This window comes from Phocoena phocoena, chromosome 15 (genome assembly GCF_963924675.1).
Source record: "Phocoena phocoena chromosome 15, mPhoPho1.1, whole genome shotgun sequence".
NCBI lineage: Eukaryota > Metazoa > Chordata > Mammalia > Artiodactyla > Phocoenidae > Phocoena > Phocoena phocoena.
The window spans coordinates 63,333,813-63,350,268 of NC_089233.1; the positions used below are offsets into that span (position 1 = coordinate 63,333,813).

The 16,456-nt window shown below is 39.4% G+C and overlaps 1 protein-coding gene across 1 annotated transcript in view; it reads left to right on the forward strand.

Annotated features, from left to right (window-relative positions):
• Window positions 1-9,890: 9,890 nt before the first annotated feature.
• ITCH (itchy E3 ubiquitin protein ligase) overlaps window positions 9,891-16,456 on the forward strand; it is a 71,201-nt gene continuing 64,635 nt past the window's right edge. Inside the window, exon 1 of the mRNA XM_065893342.1 lies at window positions 9,891-9,960. Coding sequence (XP_065749414.1) covers window positions 9,891-9,960 — 70 coding nt within the window. The remainder of the gene's footprint in view (window positions 9,961-16,456) is intronic.

Below are 16,456 nucleotides of genomic sequence, written 5' to 3' on the forward strand. Positions count from 1 at the left end.
AATTTCACTTTCAGATTTTTCATTGCTACTGTATAGAATTACATTGGCTTTTGTATGTTGATCTTATATCTTACAACTTTGCTGAACTTATTATATATATATATATATATATATATATTTTTTTTTTTTTTTTTTTTTTTCTTCCTGTGGTATGCGGGCCTCTCACTGTTGTGGCCTCTCCCGTTGCGGAGCACAGGCTCCGGACGCGCAGGCTCAGCGGCCATGTCTTACGGGTCTAGCCGCTCCGCGGCATGTGGGATCTTCCCGGACCAGGGCACGAACCCGTGTCCCTTGCATTGGCAGGCGGACTCTCGACTACTGCGCCACCAGGGAAGCCCATATTGTGTTTTTTGTGTGGAGTCTTTTATTTGGGGGGGAGGTGTCGCACTGCGCGGCACGCTGTACTTAGTTTCCCCACCAGGGATCCAACCCGTGTCCCCTGCAGTGGAAGTGTGGAGTCTTTACTACTGGACTGCCAGGGAAGTCCTTGTGTGGAGGCTTTATTGAGTTTTTTATATATAAGATCATGTCATCTGGGGACAGAGATAATTTTCCTTCTTCCTTTCCAATTTGGGTGCCTTTTATTTCTTTTTCTTACCTTAATTGGTTTTGCTAGGACTTCCAGTACTGTGTTGACTAGAAGTGGTAAGAATGGGCATCCTGTCTTGTTCCTAGTATTAGAAGAAAAGGTTTCAGTTTTTCACCTTTGAGTGTGATGTTAGCTGTGGCCTTTTCATATGTAGCTTTTATTTTATTGAGGTAATTTCCTTCTATTCCTAATCTGACAGTTTTTATCATGAAACAGTATTGAATTTTGTCAAATGCTCTTCTGCGTCAGTTATGATGATCATGTGATTTTTACCCTTAATCTTTTAATGTGGTATAACACATTTATTATCTTTCTCTTTTAAAAATATTTTAGTTTTACTGCAGTATAGTTGATTTACAATGTTGTGTTAGTTTCAGGTGCACAGCAGAGTGATTCAGTTATACATATATTCATTCTTTTTTAGATTCTTTTCTCATATAGGTTATCACAGAATACTGAATAGAGTTCCCTGTGCTATACGGTTCGTCCTTGTTGATCACGTTAATTTTCATATGTTGACCCAGTCTTGTATCCCAGGGATTAATCCCACTTGGTCATGATGTATTAATCCTTTTAGTGTGCTGTTGAATTCGGTTTGCTACTATGAAAACTGAACATTTTGAATGTTATAATGGGCAACTCTGGAAATCACATTCTTCCCCCATCTCATGGTTTCTTGTTGCTGCTTCCTGTGGTTGTCATTTGATTGTTTGGTGACTTTTCCAAACTAATTTTGTACAGTCCTATATTCTTTGTCTTGTGTGGCCACTGAAGTCTGTTCTGTTAGATTAGTGGTTTGACAAATAACCTTTTCATTGATTGACTAACTGGTTTAGGGCTTCCCTGGTGGCGCAGTGGTTGAGAGTCCGCCTGCCGATGCAGGGGACACGGGTTCGTGCCCCGGTCCGGGAGGATCCCACATGCCGCGGAGCGGCTGGGCCCGTGAGCCATGGCCACTGAGCCTGCACGTCCGGAGCCTGTGCTCCTCAACGGGAGAGACCACAACAGTGAGAGGCCTGCGTGCCGCAAAAAAAAACCCCCAAAAAACCCCATTGGTTTATAACATTATATGTTTCATGTGTACAAAATTATATTTTGACTTCTGTATACACTACAACATGCTCACCACCAAGAGCGTAGTTTCCATCCGTCACTGTACAGCTGACTCCCTTTATCCATATCACGCTTCCCCCACTTGCTCTCTGCTAACCACTGCTCTCTTCTGTGTGCTTATTTTTGTTTGGTTTGGTTTGAACTCCACCCCCCCCATATGAGTGAAATCATACAGTATGTGTCTTTCTCTGTCTGACTTGTTTCACTTAGCATAATACCCTCCAGGTCCATCCATTGTTGTTGCAAATGGCAAGATGTCCTTTTTTTTTTTTTTTAAATTAATTAATTTATTTTTGGCTGCGTTGGGTCTTTGTTGCTGTGCATGGGCTTTCTCTAGTTGCTGGGAGCGGGGGCTACTCTTTGTTGCAGTGCGTGGTTTTCTCATTGCAGTGGCTTCTCTTGTTGCGGAGCACGGGCTCTAGGTGTGTGGGCCTCAGTAGTTGTGGCTCACAGACTCTAGATCGCAGGCTCAGTAGTTGTGGTGCATGGGCTTAGTTGCTCTGCGGCATGTGGGATCTTCCTGGACCAGGGATTGAACCCATGTCCCCTGCATTGGCGGTGGATTCTTAACCACTGCGCCACCAGGGAAGTCCCAAGATTTCCTTTATTTTTAAAAGAATTTTTTACGGCTGAGTAGTATTCCATTATATATATATTGCATCTTCTTCATCCATGGATAGGCACTTAGGTTGTTTACATATCTTGGCTATTGTATATAGTGCTGGATTGAACATAGGTATGCATATATCTTTTCAAATTAGATGTTTTTGAATTCTTTGGATAAATACTTAGAAATGGAGTAGCTGGATCATATTGTAGTTCTATTCTTAATTTTTTTTTTTTTTTTCCGGTACGCAGGCCTCTCACTGTTGTGGCCTCTCTCTCCGGATGCGCAGGCTCAGTGGCCATGGCTCACGGGCCCAGCTGCTCCGCGGCATGTGGGATCTTCCCGGACCGGGGCACGAACCCGTGTCCCCTGCATCAGCATGCGGACTCTCAACCACTGCGCCACCAGGGAAGCCCCTATTCTTAATTTTTGAGAACTCTCCATAGTGGCTGCAGTAATTTACACTCCTACCAACAGTGTATGAGGATTCCCTTTTCTCTACATCCTCTCCAACCCTTGTTATTTCTTGCCTTTTTTTTTTTTTTTTTTTGCGGTATGCGGGCCTCTCACTGTTGTGGCTTCTCCCGTTGCGGAGTACAGCCTCCGGATGCGCAGACTCAGCAGCCATGGCTCACAGGCCCAGCCGCTCCGCGGCATGTGGGATCTTCCACGAACAGGGCACGAACCCGTGTCCCCTGCATCGGCAGGCGGACTCTCAACCACTGCGCCACCAGGGAAGCCCAATTTCTTGCCTTTTTGATAATAGTTATTCTAATGGTATGAGGTGATAACTCATTTGTGGTTTTGATTTGCATTTCCATAATACTTAGTAATGTTGAATATCTTTTCATGTCCCTGTTCCCTATCTGTGTGTCTTTGGAAAAGGGTCTGTTCACCTCCTCTGCCCATTCTTAATCGGGTGGTTTATTTTTTGGTTGTTCTTTATGTATTTTGAATATTAACTCCTTATTGGATATGATTTGCAAATATCTTCTCTGAGTAGGTAGGTTGAATTTTCATTTTGTTGATGGTTTCCTTTGCTTGCAGAAGCTTTTTAGTTTGATGTAGTCCCATTTGTTTATTTTTGCTTTTGTTTGCCTTGCCTGAGGAGACATATCCAGAAAGATATTGCTAAGACTGATGTGTGTTTTCTTCTAGGAGTTTTATGGTTTCAGGTCTTACATTCAAGTCCTTAATCCCTTTTGAGTTGATGTTGTGTATGGTGTAAGATAGTGGTGTAGTTTCATTCTTTTGCCTGTTAACTGTCCAGTTTTCCCAACATCATTTATTGAAGAGACTATACTTTCTCCACTTTATGTTCTTTGTTCTTGTTTTGTAAATTAATTGTCCATATGTGTGTTTATTTCTGAATTCTCAATTCTGTTCCATTGATCTATGTCACTTTTTCTGCCAATACCATGCTGTTTTGATTACTATAGCTTTGTAATATAATTTGAAATCAGAGTGAATGATACTTCGAGCTTTGGGTTTTTTCCCCCCACTCAGGATTGCTTTGGCTATTTGGGGCCTTTTCTTGCTCCTTACAGATTTTAGGATTTTGTTGTTGTTGTTTTTCTATTTCTGTGAAAAATGTCATTGGGATTTTGATAGGGATTGCATTGGTTCTGTAGATTGCTTTAGGTAATACGGACATTTAAAAATGTTAATTTTTCCAGTCCCTGAGCACGAATACCTTTACATTTTTTTGTGTTGTCTTAAATTTCTTCCAAGAATGTCTTAAAGTTTTCAGTATACAGGTCTTTCACCTACTTGGTTAAATTTATTCCTAGGTATTCTTTTTGTTGCAATTGTAAATGAGATTTTTTTGTTAATTGTTTTTTGATGATTCATTGTTAGTGTATAGAACAGACTTGTATATTGATATTTTTACTCTGCAACTTAGTGTATTTATTTCTAATAGTTTTTTTTTGGTGTTTTTTTTTAATATTTAAAAACATGCTATATTTATTTCTTCTCTGATTTTTATTAAATTGTAGGACACTTAGCTGGTGTTGGAGAATTGCTTGTTGGTGTGGGGAACCTACTCACCGCACTCACTCACATGTGGGAATTGGTGAAACCTTTACACTGTTAAGAGAATGAAAAGAGAAGCCATAGGCTGTGAGAAAATATTTGCAAAACACATAAAGGACTTATATTTAAAATATACAAAGAACTCTTAAAATGCAACAGCAAGAAAACAAATAATAAATGAGCAGAATATCTGAACAGATATCTCACCAAACAGTGTACATAGATGGTAAATAAGCATATGAAAAGAGGCTCAACGTCATATGTCATATGGGAATTACAAACTAGGCCAATGGTGAAACGTCATTGTACACCTGTTAGACTGGCTAAATTCCAAAAAACTAACAATAGCAAATGCTTGTGAGGATATAAAGCAGTAGAAATTCTACTTCAATCCTAATAGGAATGCAGAATGGTACAGCTACTTTGGAAAACAATTTGGCAGAGCTAAAACATAGGTTTACCCTTATCATCCAGTAACTGTAGTCCTGTTTACCCAATTGAGTCGAAAACTTATATCCACAAGGAACCTGAACATGAATACTTATAGCAGCTTTATTCATAATTGCCAAAAACTGGAAGCAACTAATATATCCTTCAGTAAGCAAATGTATATACTGTGGAATAAACACACATGAAATATTACTCAGCAATTTTTAAAAAAGCTGCCAAGCTCTGAAAAGATATGGAGGAAACTTTAATCATACTGCTGAGTGAAAGAAGCCAGGCTGAGGCTCTAAATTGTGTGCTTCTACCTATCTGACATTCTGGAAGAGGCAAAATTACAGAAACAGTAAATAGATAAGTGGTTGCTAGAGGTTCTTAGTGAGGGAAGAGGGATGAGTAGGTGAAGCACAGGAGAGTTTTAGGGTTGTGAGATTATTCTGTGTGATACTATAATAGTGGATACATGGCAGTTATGTGTTTGTCAAAGTCCATAGGACAGGGGGCTTCCCTGGTGGCGCAGTGGTTGAGAATCCGCCTGCCGATGCAGGGGACACGGGTTCGTGCCCCAGTCCGGGAAGATCCCACATGCCGCGGAGTGGCTGGGCCCGTGAGCCATGGCCGCTGAGTCGGCGCGTCTGGAGCCTGTGCTCCGCAACAGGAGAGGCCACAACAGTGAGAGGCCCGCGTACCGCAAAAAAACCCCCCCAAAAAACAAAACAACAATAACAAATCCATAGGACTGTATAAGGTTCACAAAGAGTGGACCTAAATATAAATTGCGGGCATTAGTTAATTAAAAAAAAAAAAACAACTGTGGAATATTCTAGACACTGATTAGCAAGGCAGACAAGGTTGCCTACCTTTGTGGACCTTATAGTCAGTAAAAAATTTAATCAGAAAAATTTCAGCGGTGTGATAGAAAGTAATAGGATGGCTACGTTAGATTGAGTAGTCAGGGAAGACCTCTCTGAGTATTTGAGAATTAACTTGAGACCTGAATATAAGATGTTAGCTATTTAAAGGTAAAACATTCCGAGCAGAGGGAACAGTTAGTGTAAAGCCTGTAAGTCTGGAATGACCTTAGTGTGTTTAAGAAATAGAAAGAAATCCATATTTGCAGTGGGTAAGGGAGAGAATGATATGAGGAGAAGTCAAGAGAGTAGGTCATGGATGGAATGTAGTGGGACTTCTGTAAGCCAGGGTGAGGAATTTGGATTCAATTTTAGGTGAGATAGGCAATTATTGAATGTTTAAGCAGAGTAGAGCATGATCTAACTTTCGTGTTTAAAAGAGTACCCTAGTTGCTGTGTGGAGAATGGGTGGTGGGAGGGAGAGGGAGCAGGTGCAGAAACAGAGAGACCAATTTAGTGACTTGTAGTAATTTGTTGACAGGGAAGGGATGGGTGTTTGTGGCTTGGACTAAGATGGTTAAGAAGACGAGAAAAATAAGCATATATTTTAAGGTATATAGCAGGGTATATTTTGCAGGTAGTATCTTTAGAACTTAGTAATGAGGGAAAGATAATGCCCACAGCTTTGGCTTGTGAAACTGGATGGATGGTGGTGCTATTGAGGCCAGGGAGAGTTTCAATTTAGTCTTTTTTTTTTTTTTGGCTGTGGTGGGTCTTTGTTGCTATGTGCAGGCTTTCTCTGGTTGCATCGAGCAGGGGCTACTCTTGGTTGCAGTGAGTGGGTTCTAGGTGTGTGAGCTTCAGTAGTTGTGGCACGCAGGCTCAGTAGTTGTGGCGCAGGGGCTTAGTTGCTTCATGGCATGTGGGATCTTCCTGGACCAGGGCCCGAACCTGTGTCCTGTGCGTTGGCAGGTGGATTCTTAACCACTGCGCCACCAGGGAAGTCTCCTCAGTTTAGTCATTTTAACCATACAGGCAGTTATAAATAACGGTTAGACCTAAGAGTCTGGAGCTCAGGGGAGAAGATGGGACTTGAAGTGTAGATTCTCAATCTACTCTGTCTTGCCTGTTTTTCAAAGTGTACAAGTAGGCTACACATTTTCTTTTTAAAAACTCAAGCAATACATACAAAACCAAAGTTCCCCATGACCACCTCCTTTAGTACACAGACCCTCTCCCCTTCTCCACGAAGGTAACCACTATAAACAGTTAGGGATGTATACTTTTTCTGCTTTCGCTTGCCTGTTTTTCAAAGTGTACAAGTAGGCTACACATTTTCTTTTTAAAAACTCAAGCAATACATACAAAACCAAAGTTCCCCATGACCACCTCCTTTAGTACACAGACCCTCTCCCCTTCTCCACAAAGGTAACCACTATAAACAGTTAGGGATGTATACTTTTTCTGCTTTTGTTTATATTTACCTACAAAAATATATACTTTGTTTTTGTTTGAAAAAATACCATCACATTATATATATTCTGTAACTTAAAAAAAATGTTCTTGGAATCATTCCATTTCAGTCATTAGTAAGTTGTTTTGATAGTTGCATAGTATTCTGTGGTATGAGTGTTATTTATTTAACTGGTTGCCAGTTGATACTTAGGTTTCTATAGTTTGTCTTTACAAATGGTATTTTTTTGTTCTTAGGGATTTAAAATACTTAAGTAATTTTGATTATATAAAACTAATATGTATCAGTACATACCTGATTTTTTTGATATTTAATTTATTTATTTGGCTGCATTGGGTCTTAGTTGCACAATCTTCATTGTGGCCTGCACTATCTTTTATTGCGGAGTGCAGGCTGTTCCTTGCGGCATACAGGCTCCTCAAGTTGTGGCACGCAGGCTCTGTAGTTGTGGCACATGGGGCTCTCTAGTTGTGGTGTGGGCTCAGTAGTTGTGGCTCTCAGGCTCTCCAGTTGTGGCACGCAGGCTCTAGAGCTCACAGGCTTAGTTGCCCTGTGGAATGTGGGATCTTAGTTCCCCGACTAGGGATCGAGCCCACGCCCCCTGCATTGGAATCATGATGTCCTAACCATTGGACCGCCAGGGAACGGAAGCCTAATTTTGCCTTATTGTATTTGTATATTTCTTACATGGGACCTGGCAACTAGTGAGTGCTGAGTAAATTTTGCTTGAGTTTAATCTTTACTTTGACCCACTCAAAATATTCTTAAAATTTTTATCAAGTCCCCGAAAGCCTAAGAACAGGTTATTTTAAAAACATACTTAGGGACTTCCTTGGTGGTGCAGTGGTTAAGAATCTGCCTGCCAATGCAGGGGGCATAGATTTGAGCCCTGGTCTGGGAAGATCCCATATGCCGCAGAGGAACTAAGCCTGTGTGCCACAACTACTAAGCCTGTACTCTGGAGCCCGCGAACCACAAATACTGAAGCCCATGCACCTAGAGCCCATGCTCCGCAACCGGAGTAGCCACCGCAGTGAGATGCCTGCGCACCGCAATGAAGAGTAGCCCCTGCTCGCCACAACCAGAGAAAGCCTGCGCACAACAACAAAGACCCAACGCAGCCATAAATAAACAAACAAATAAATTCAAAGAGTATTAATGATAAATAATAAACATTCACAGAGCATTTTTTCCCCCACAGATATAATCATTCAGTCTTACAAAAGCCCTGTGAGGTAGAGGTGGTATTATCCCCATTTCTCTGACAGGAAACTGGGACCTAGAGAAGTTATATGACTCAAATAGTATCATATAGTGAGTGTTGTAGCCAGGAATCAAACCCAAGTGTTCTGACTTTGTTATAAAATCTTTTTTATTGTATACGAATCATGCCCTTTCCACAGGGGGATTAACTCTTCCATGATTATTGGCTGAAGAAGATATGTTAGAGGTGTTCATTTAGTATAATTCAGTAGCCACAGGCCCTGTTTTGGGCTTCTGGGTTTCATCAGTGAACAAAGCAAAACGATCCCCCATTCACATGGAGTTTATATTCTAGCTTAGGGAGTCAAAACCAATAAACATAATTACCAAGTAAATTACTTAGTATGTTAGAAGGTCACATAGTTTATAGGAGAAGAAAATGATCATCATAAGTGGAGCAGACTGTTAATATTGTGAAGAAGACAAGTAGAATGAACGTCTAAAGGCAAGAATGTGCTGGCATGTTTCAAGAATAATAGGGAAGTATGTGCCTGAGTAGGGGAGGAGAGTAGCAGGGAAATAAGATCAGAAGTAGGGAGCAGTGGAAGCATGTATCATATAGGGTCTTTCAGGATTCAGGCTTTTACTCTGAGTAAAATGGGAAGGTTTTGAAAGGTTTTTAACATTTTAAAAGAATCATCCAGGTTGTGTTAAGAATAGGTGCTAAGGCTAGACAAGGGTGGAAAAAGGGAGACCTTTTAGGTTAATCTAGGAGAGGGGCATAATTTAGGGGAAAAAATGGCTGTCAGAGGTGGGTCTGAACAGATTGGTGGTAGAGGTGGTGAGAAATGTCTAGATTCTAGATATATTTTACAAATAGTGACATCAGAATTTGCCAGCGGGTTGGAAAGGAAATATAAAAGAAAGGAGTCAAGGATGACTCCAAGGTTTTTGGCTTGAGCTGCTGAAAGAATGAAATTGCCATCAACTGAGATAGTTTACAGAGAACATCAGGAGTTCCATTTTGGATCTGTTAAGTTCAGAGTGTCTTTTAGATACCCAAGTGAAGTTGTTTAGAATTCAGGAGTGAAGTCTGTAATAGAAATATAAAGTTGGGACTTGTTGATATATAGATGATATTTAAAGCCATAACAGTGGATGATATCCTTGAGGAAATGAGTATGGAGCGATGAGAGAAGAGGGAAACAAGAACTGAGCCCTAGGACTTTCCAGTATTAAGAGGGTGGAGAGAAGAGAAGGAATCATCAAAGGAGTCTAAGAAGGAACAATCAGTAATGTAGGACATAAACCTAGAGAATGTGTCTTGGGAACTAAAAGGAAGAAAAACCATGGAAGAAGGAATGATCATGTCAGATTTTGCTGATAGGTTAATGCAGGATGGATACTAGAATTGAAAATTATATTTAGCAATGTGAAGGCCACTGGTTATTGTGTGGCCTTCAGTGGGACATGGAAATGGCCTGGCTAGCACTATTTACATATTTTTCAAGTGGGAATTTTTGATGTTTATAGTGTTTCCTTGGCCCTGTTCAGGTTTGCCGTCCTGTTGGTGTTATGTCTGACAGTGGATCACAGCTTGGTTCAATGGGTAGCCTGACCATGAAATCACAACTTCAGATAACTGGTAAGTCTTAAAAAGATCTACTGCTTTATTTCCCCCCGACTCCCAAGATAAAAAGAAAAAAATCTTAAAATCTTTAGTGGCTGTGACGTATCAGGTTCTGAATGAATGAATGAACATAATGTTTAGATATGTAAAAATTACATTTTGATTTCAGGATATTCTTGGGTATAGTATAGGATTTGGGTTTGTTTGTTTTTTCCATTAAACATGCTTCGGCAATTGCTATTGTTTTTTGTTTTCATTTGGATTTTATTAGCTTTGTTGAGATAATTCACATACCATACAGTTTACCCATTTAGAAGTCAATGATTGTTAGTACATTCTCAGAGTTGTGCAGCCAACACCAGTCAATTTTAGAACATTTTCACCACTGCAGAAAGAAACCCCTGCCCCATATTCCCCAACCACCTTCAGCCCTAGCTAACTATTTTTGTCTCTATAGCTTTGCCTATTTTGGATCTATCATATAAATAGAGTCATAAAATGTGTGGCCTTTGTCTCTGACTTTTTTCACTTATCATAATAATGTTTTCAAGGTTCAGCCATGTTGTAGCATGTATTAGTATCTAATTTCTTTTTATTGCCAAATACTATTCCATGTGTGGACATACTTTATCCATTTATCAGCTGATGGATGTTTGGGTTGGTTCCACTTTTTGGCTATTATGAATAATGCTATGAACGTTTGTAAGTTTTTGTGAAGATGGATGTTTTCAGTTTTCTTGAGTATATACCTTCTACTTTATGGAGTAGAATCACTGGGTCACGTAATATCCATGTTTAGCTTTGTGAGGAATTCCAAATTATTTTTCAAAGCATCCACACCACTTTATATTCCCACCAGTCATGTATGAGGGTTACAATTTTGTAAGCATCCTTGCAATGCTTATCTTTTTGATTAGAGACATCTTAATGGATGTGAGCTATCTCATTATGGGTTTGAGTTGCATTTCTCTGATGGTTAAATGATGATGAGCATCTTTTCATGTGCTTATTGGCCATTTGTATATGTTTTTTGGAGAAATGCCTATTAAATATTTTGGTTGCTGTTGTTACTTTCCTAATATCTCTTTGTTTCTTCCTCTAACCATACTAATCAAGTGTATCACTTTCAGATTAATGTTCTTAAAATGCCTCCTGATTTGTTCATTCCTGCTCAGAAACCTTCAGTGCTTCTCCTTGGCTATGGTATTGAATTTCTTTAAAACTGGGCTAAGACGTTTTACAGGCTCCATATGATCTCTTTGTAGGTCTTTATATATCAATAGAAGCTACTCGCACTAGCCAAAGTGAGGCACTGGGTTTTTTTCAGACATGCATGTGTCTATCACACAATGGAACCCTAGACTCTCTCCCTTTAATTTAATGGCATTTATTGATTATTTTAGTTTTTACTATACCTGGCTTATATCCACTTCTAGGTTATGAATATGAGGTCATATACTGTCTAATTATTGTCCTTCTCAAAACCTAAAAGTGATTGAGTTATAAAGAAATAACACTTTAAGTTGAAAGCATGTTAGAATTTATTCTTGGGAATTCTTTCACTAACTCCAGTCTCTTTCCTTAGCAATGTCTGATTCTCAGTGAAAGATATTAATATTTCTCAGATTCTAATTGTTTCTCCCCTCCCCATTCTCAAGCTACTCTGAGTAGCTGATTTACATTGGGCCAGGCTTCTAAAGACTTCTTTTTTGGGGCAGCTTATTGTTAAAACCTTTGATTTAAAGAATTTCTGATAGATTGTTTCAACTTTTCAGGTTACATAAGTAATATACATGCTTTTTATTTTTAAAAACTGAGTAAAATAGTAAAGTGAGGAGTCCTTATTATTTATCATCTCAATCCCCAGATAAATAGGTTTATATTCCTTTAGACTTTTCTTTGCATAAACTATCTTATTTGCTATCATTACTGTCATAGTAAGAAAAACATTTAATGCCTAAATGCATTATGTCCTCAAGAAGACATAATTCTTAGCCATTTATAAGCTTTTTAATCTTGGGTCTAAAAATCCTGAGAATGTACAAGTATAGGGCAAAAACATTTTAACAAAAACAAACACCATGAATTATGGATAAAAGCTATTTGCATATTTAGCAAAAATATCATTAGATATGGGACAAATGGAGAACATCAGATAATGAACAATAAAGTGCCAAGTTGACTAGAATCAAGTGTCCTTCATAATTCATTGTTTACTTCTTTGCTTTTGGTGCTAGAAACCTCAGAACTAAGTTTTTCACAAATCTCCTTAATTGACATTGTATTTTTTAGTCTGTGTTAATGGATTAGCATAGTTTTTTTTTTTTTTTTTTTTTTTTTTGCTAAGCTCTTCAACATCTTCCAAAATTCAAGGAAGGCATAAATATGCAAGTGTTAAGTATAAATGCCATGGTATATGGTAATGGTGTGAAGGGAAAATGACTTTGGTCAGGAAAGAGAGATCAGTATTTGACTAGAGTTACTGTGAAAGGAGGTAGTGCTTGAAGCATTGCTACTATTTAAAAATAGAGGACTTCCCTGGTGGCACAGTGGTTAAGAATCTGCCTGCGAATGCAGGGAACATGGGTTTGATCCTTGGTCTGGGAAGATCCCACATGCTGCAGAGCAGCTAAGCCCGTTTGCCACAGCTACTGAGCCTGTGCTCTAGAGCCCGCGAGCCACAACTGTTGAGCCTGTGTGCCACAACTACTGAATTCCATGCGCCTAGAGCCTGTGCTCCGCAACAAGAGAAGCCACCACAGTGAGAAGCCTGTGCACTGGAGGAAAGAGACATCCCCACTTGCCGCAACTAGAGTAAGCCCACGTGCAGCAATGAACACCCAACACAGCCAAAAATAAGTAAATAAATAAATAAATTTATTTAAAAAAAAAAAAAAGTAGAAAGGCAGGGACTTCCTGGAGGTCCATTGGGTAAGACTGCGCTCCCAATGCAGGGGGCATGGGTTCGATCCCTGGTTGGAGAACTAAGATTCCACATGCTGCCTGGCATGGCCAGAAAAAGTAGAAAGGTAGAAAAGGATCTTTCAGGAATGAACATGACAGAGCAAATGATGTGAAGGAGGGAAATGCTAAGAATTCCCTTGATGTCCCTAAAAGCCACTGCTGCAGAGCAGGGACCCATGAGAATTAATGGGAGTGGATCATCTCCTTCAGGTGTGTCAAGGCTACCAAAAAAAAAAAAACATTGCTAAGGGAGATGAAAAGTAACCAGAGTTTTTAACAAAGAGCAGACAGCTGGATTTGTGTTTTAAAAGTCGAGTTTTTAACAAAGAGCAGACAGCTGGATTTGTGTTTTAAAAGTCGGTGTAGGGACTTCCCTGGTGGCGCAGTGCTTAAGAATCTGCCTGCCAATGCCGGGTACACAGGTTCAAGTCCTGGTCTGGGAAGATACCACATGCTGTGGAGCAACTAAGCCTGTGTGCCTAGAACCTGTGCTCCGCAACAAGAGAAGCCACCACAATGAGAAGCCCATGCACTGCAATGAAGAGTAGCCCCTGCTCACCACAACTAGAGAAAGGCTGCGTGCAGCAACAAAGACCCAATGCAGCCATAACTAACTAAATAAATAAATAAACTTTTTTAAAAAGTTGGTGTAAAAGACTCATAGGGAAATTTAGGGTCAGAAGTTAAAATGTTACTCTGTGGTTCTGCTCAAATTTATTTCTTTAACTCTTACATACGTACATTACACACATGTATGCATACATTATTTGTTTACAATGTATGTTTGCTAATTGCTGCCCCTTACCAGATGAGGGCAAGTAGAAAATTTATTTCAGAGAAATTAAATGATAGTACTGTTGATAAGTGGATTGTTTAGAGAACTTCATGTGTGTGTGGTTTTTTAAAATTTTATTATTTTTATTTTTGGCTGTGTTGTGTCTTCGTTGCTGTGCGTGGGCTTTCTCTAGTTGTGGTGAGCAGGGGGTACTCTTTGTTGAGGTGCGTGGGCTTCTCATTGCGATGGCTTCTCTTGTTGTGGAGCACGGGCTCTAGGCGCGCAGGCTTCAGTAGTTGTGGCATGCGGGCTCAGTAGTTGTGGTGCACGGGTTTAGTTGCTCTGTGCCTTGTGGGATCTTCCTAGACCAGGGTACGAACCCGTGTCCCCTGCATTGGCAGGTGGATTCTTAACCACTGCGCCACCAGGGAAGTCCCAGGTTCCACTGATTTTTACTCTTGCATTTCCTGGATCATTCTTTATTCTTTATCTCCAATTCCATGGTCTGGGTCCTTTACTTTGGACATAAGTCTGTTTTCTTACATCCTTCCATGTCTTTAGCCATTTCCTGTTTAATTATGTTCTGTACATAACTTCTGCTATTATACTGAGCTTATCTGTGTTTTGATGCTTGCTGTATGCTAGCATTATACTTACGTGGGCAAAATAAATTCTTTGGTATTTCCTAGAAATTTTTTAGTCTCAGTCCTTACTCGAAACTCATCATTTGAGGAAGAGAAACCATCTTATTTTAGTTATTACAAATTGAAATTAAACATTACTGCATTTCCCCAAATTTACTAGAACACCGTATATTTAGCTCCCAATGCTTAGAGACCAGGAGAGTCCTTCATACTTTAAAGTCAAAAGTTTATATCCAGTTCTGCCCAGCCAAGACAGTTCTGCTACAGAGACCTCATGTAGCCTCTCATGACTTCTGACCACAGAGGTAGCACTTGCTTTAACTGGTTTTAGCTCTTATCAGTTCATCATACTGCTCATCATACCTGGTCTCAGCACCCCTGTTTGTTTTACCTTGTTCATTATAGCCTCCTGATTCACAAAATAAATTGGATAAGCTAAGGATTTACTTCTACTTTCTTTAAATTGTCAGGATTTTAATTTTATATTGGAGAGGTAGGATGAAGAATCAGTCGGGTGAAAATATTGACCTTCAGAACAGAAGAATCAGAAGAACATTAATAAGTACCATGAAATCATATGCAATAGATTGTGTGTGTGTGTGTGTAAGTAACTATAAAGCAGGGCAACTTGTTTTCTACCATGGCTAATCATTTGGTTCAACAAATGTATTAAACGCCTGTCAGGTTTAAATCACTAAGTTATAAAGACTGGTTATAACCTTGCCATGAAGGGGATTACAGAGTGAGTTAAACAAGTAAGAACTGATAAACTTACTAAGAACTAAGACAGAATAGAAAGCTGTAGGAGCCATATATAAATAGGAAAATGCTGTGGGGGCATAGAACAGGAACAGTTTGACTTACTAGGTTTAAAGAACCACCTGGTCAAAGAGAAGGGGGTATTTGTCTCTCATGAAGTAGGATTTTATTGGGTGAACAGGAAGAAGGATCATGAGTGGAGGGGGTAGCACGTATGAGGAATGAAAGTACTAGGCACTTGGGAGGGACAGCAAACAGCTAAGAGTGGTTAGACTACCACGGGCCTGGGTGGAGTTTGGTATAGGAAGAGGCTGTAAACGTACAGAGTAAGCAATGTAAAATGCCCCAGAAGAGTTTAAACTTCATTTTGCAGGCATTAGCAAATCATTGAAAAGTATTGACATCACATCTGTTCTAGGAAGATAATTCTGGTAGCTGTGAGAGATTGCATTAGAGAAGTGAGAGTAAAAACAGACAGTTGTTAGAGGCCTCTTGGAGTAGTCCAGGTGACAGATGATATTGACATTTTTCTGATTCCTTTTCTTCCAGTTTATAATTTACAGTTTTTTAATTCCTTTAATTTACTATGAGAATTTAAATTTTAGGAAGTAGTACATTGATCTATTTTAGAATATTAGGACTATAATGAAAGTTTTATGCAATATAAGCTTTGAGATTTGAACACTTAAATAATTTCTCCTGTCCAGGCTTTGCCATGACCCTTGGGTAAACTTTTAAATTTTGTTGAGCTTGGTTTTTTTTATGTATAAAAATTAAGATGATAATACCTATCTCACAGAATAGTTCTGTGTATCGAAATGACAGTCTTTAAGTGCCAGACATAGTAAACACTAACAGTTGGTGTTGGTTTCCCCGACTCTTTATTTTCCCATTTAAAGTTTCCTAAAATGGCTCTAGTGGGGTTGGATGGGAGTACTTGGCAAAATAGCTTTCAAAAGTTTGAATCCTAAAAAGCCACTAAGGGCAGGTAATTTCCTCCCTGTCAGGCCTGCATTGCTCTTTGTTCTAGGTTTAATCAGTTTTAGAGGATCACAAGAGCCCCTGAAATAAAATGAGCTTATGCATGAGTGTGTGGGCTGTTTTACCTTTTCTCAGACCAGAAATGTATTAAAAATAGGGATTTTATATTTTTCTTTGGCAATCCTGTGATTAAATTAGGCTTTGTATTAAGTGATAGGGCTTTATAGTACATATTAGTCAGAGATAGGTCTGATCCCCACTTGAGTATTTTCTGTTCTGAAAGACATTTTACTTAGTGTTTCTACCTAGATGTCTCATGAGCATCTCAAATTTTATATATTCTTTATAATAGCTTGATTTCCTGCCCATTCTACCCTTCTCAAACTTG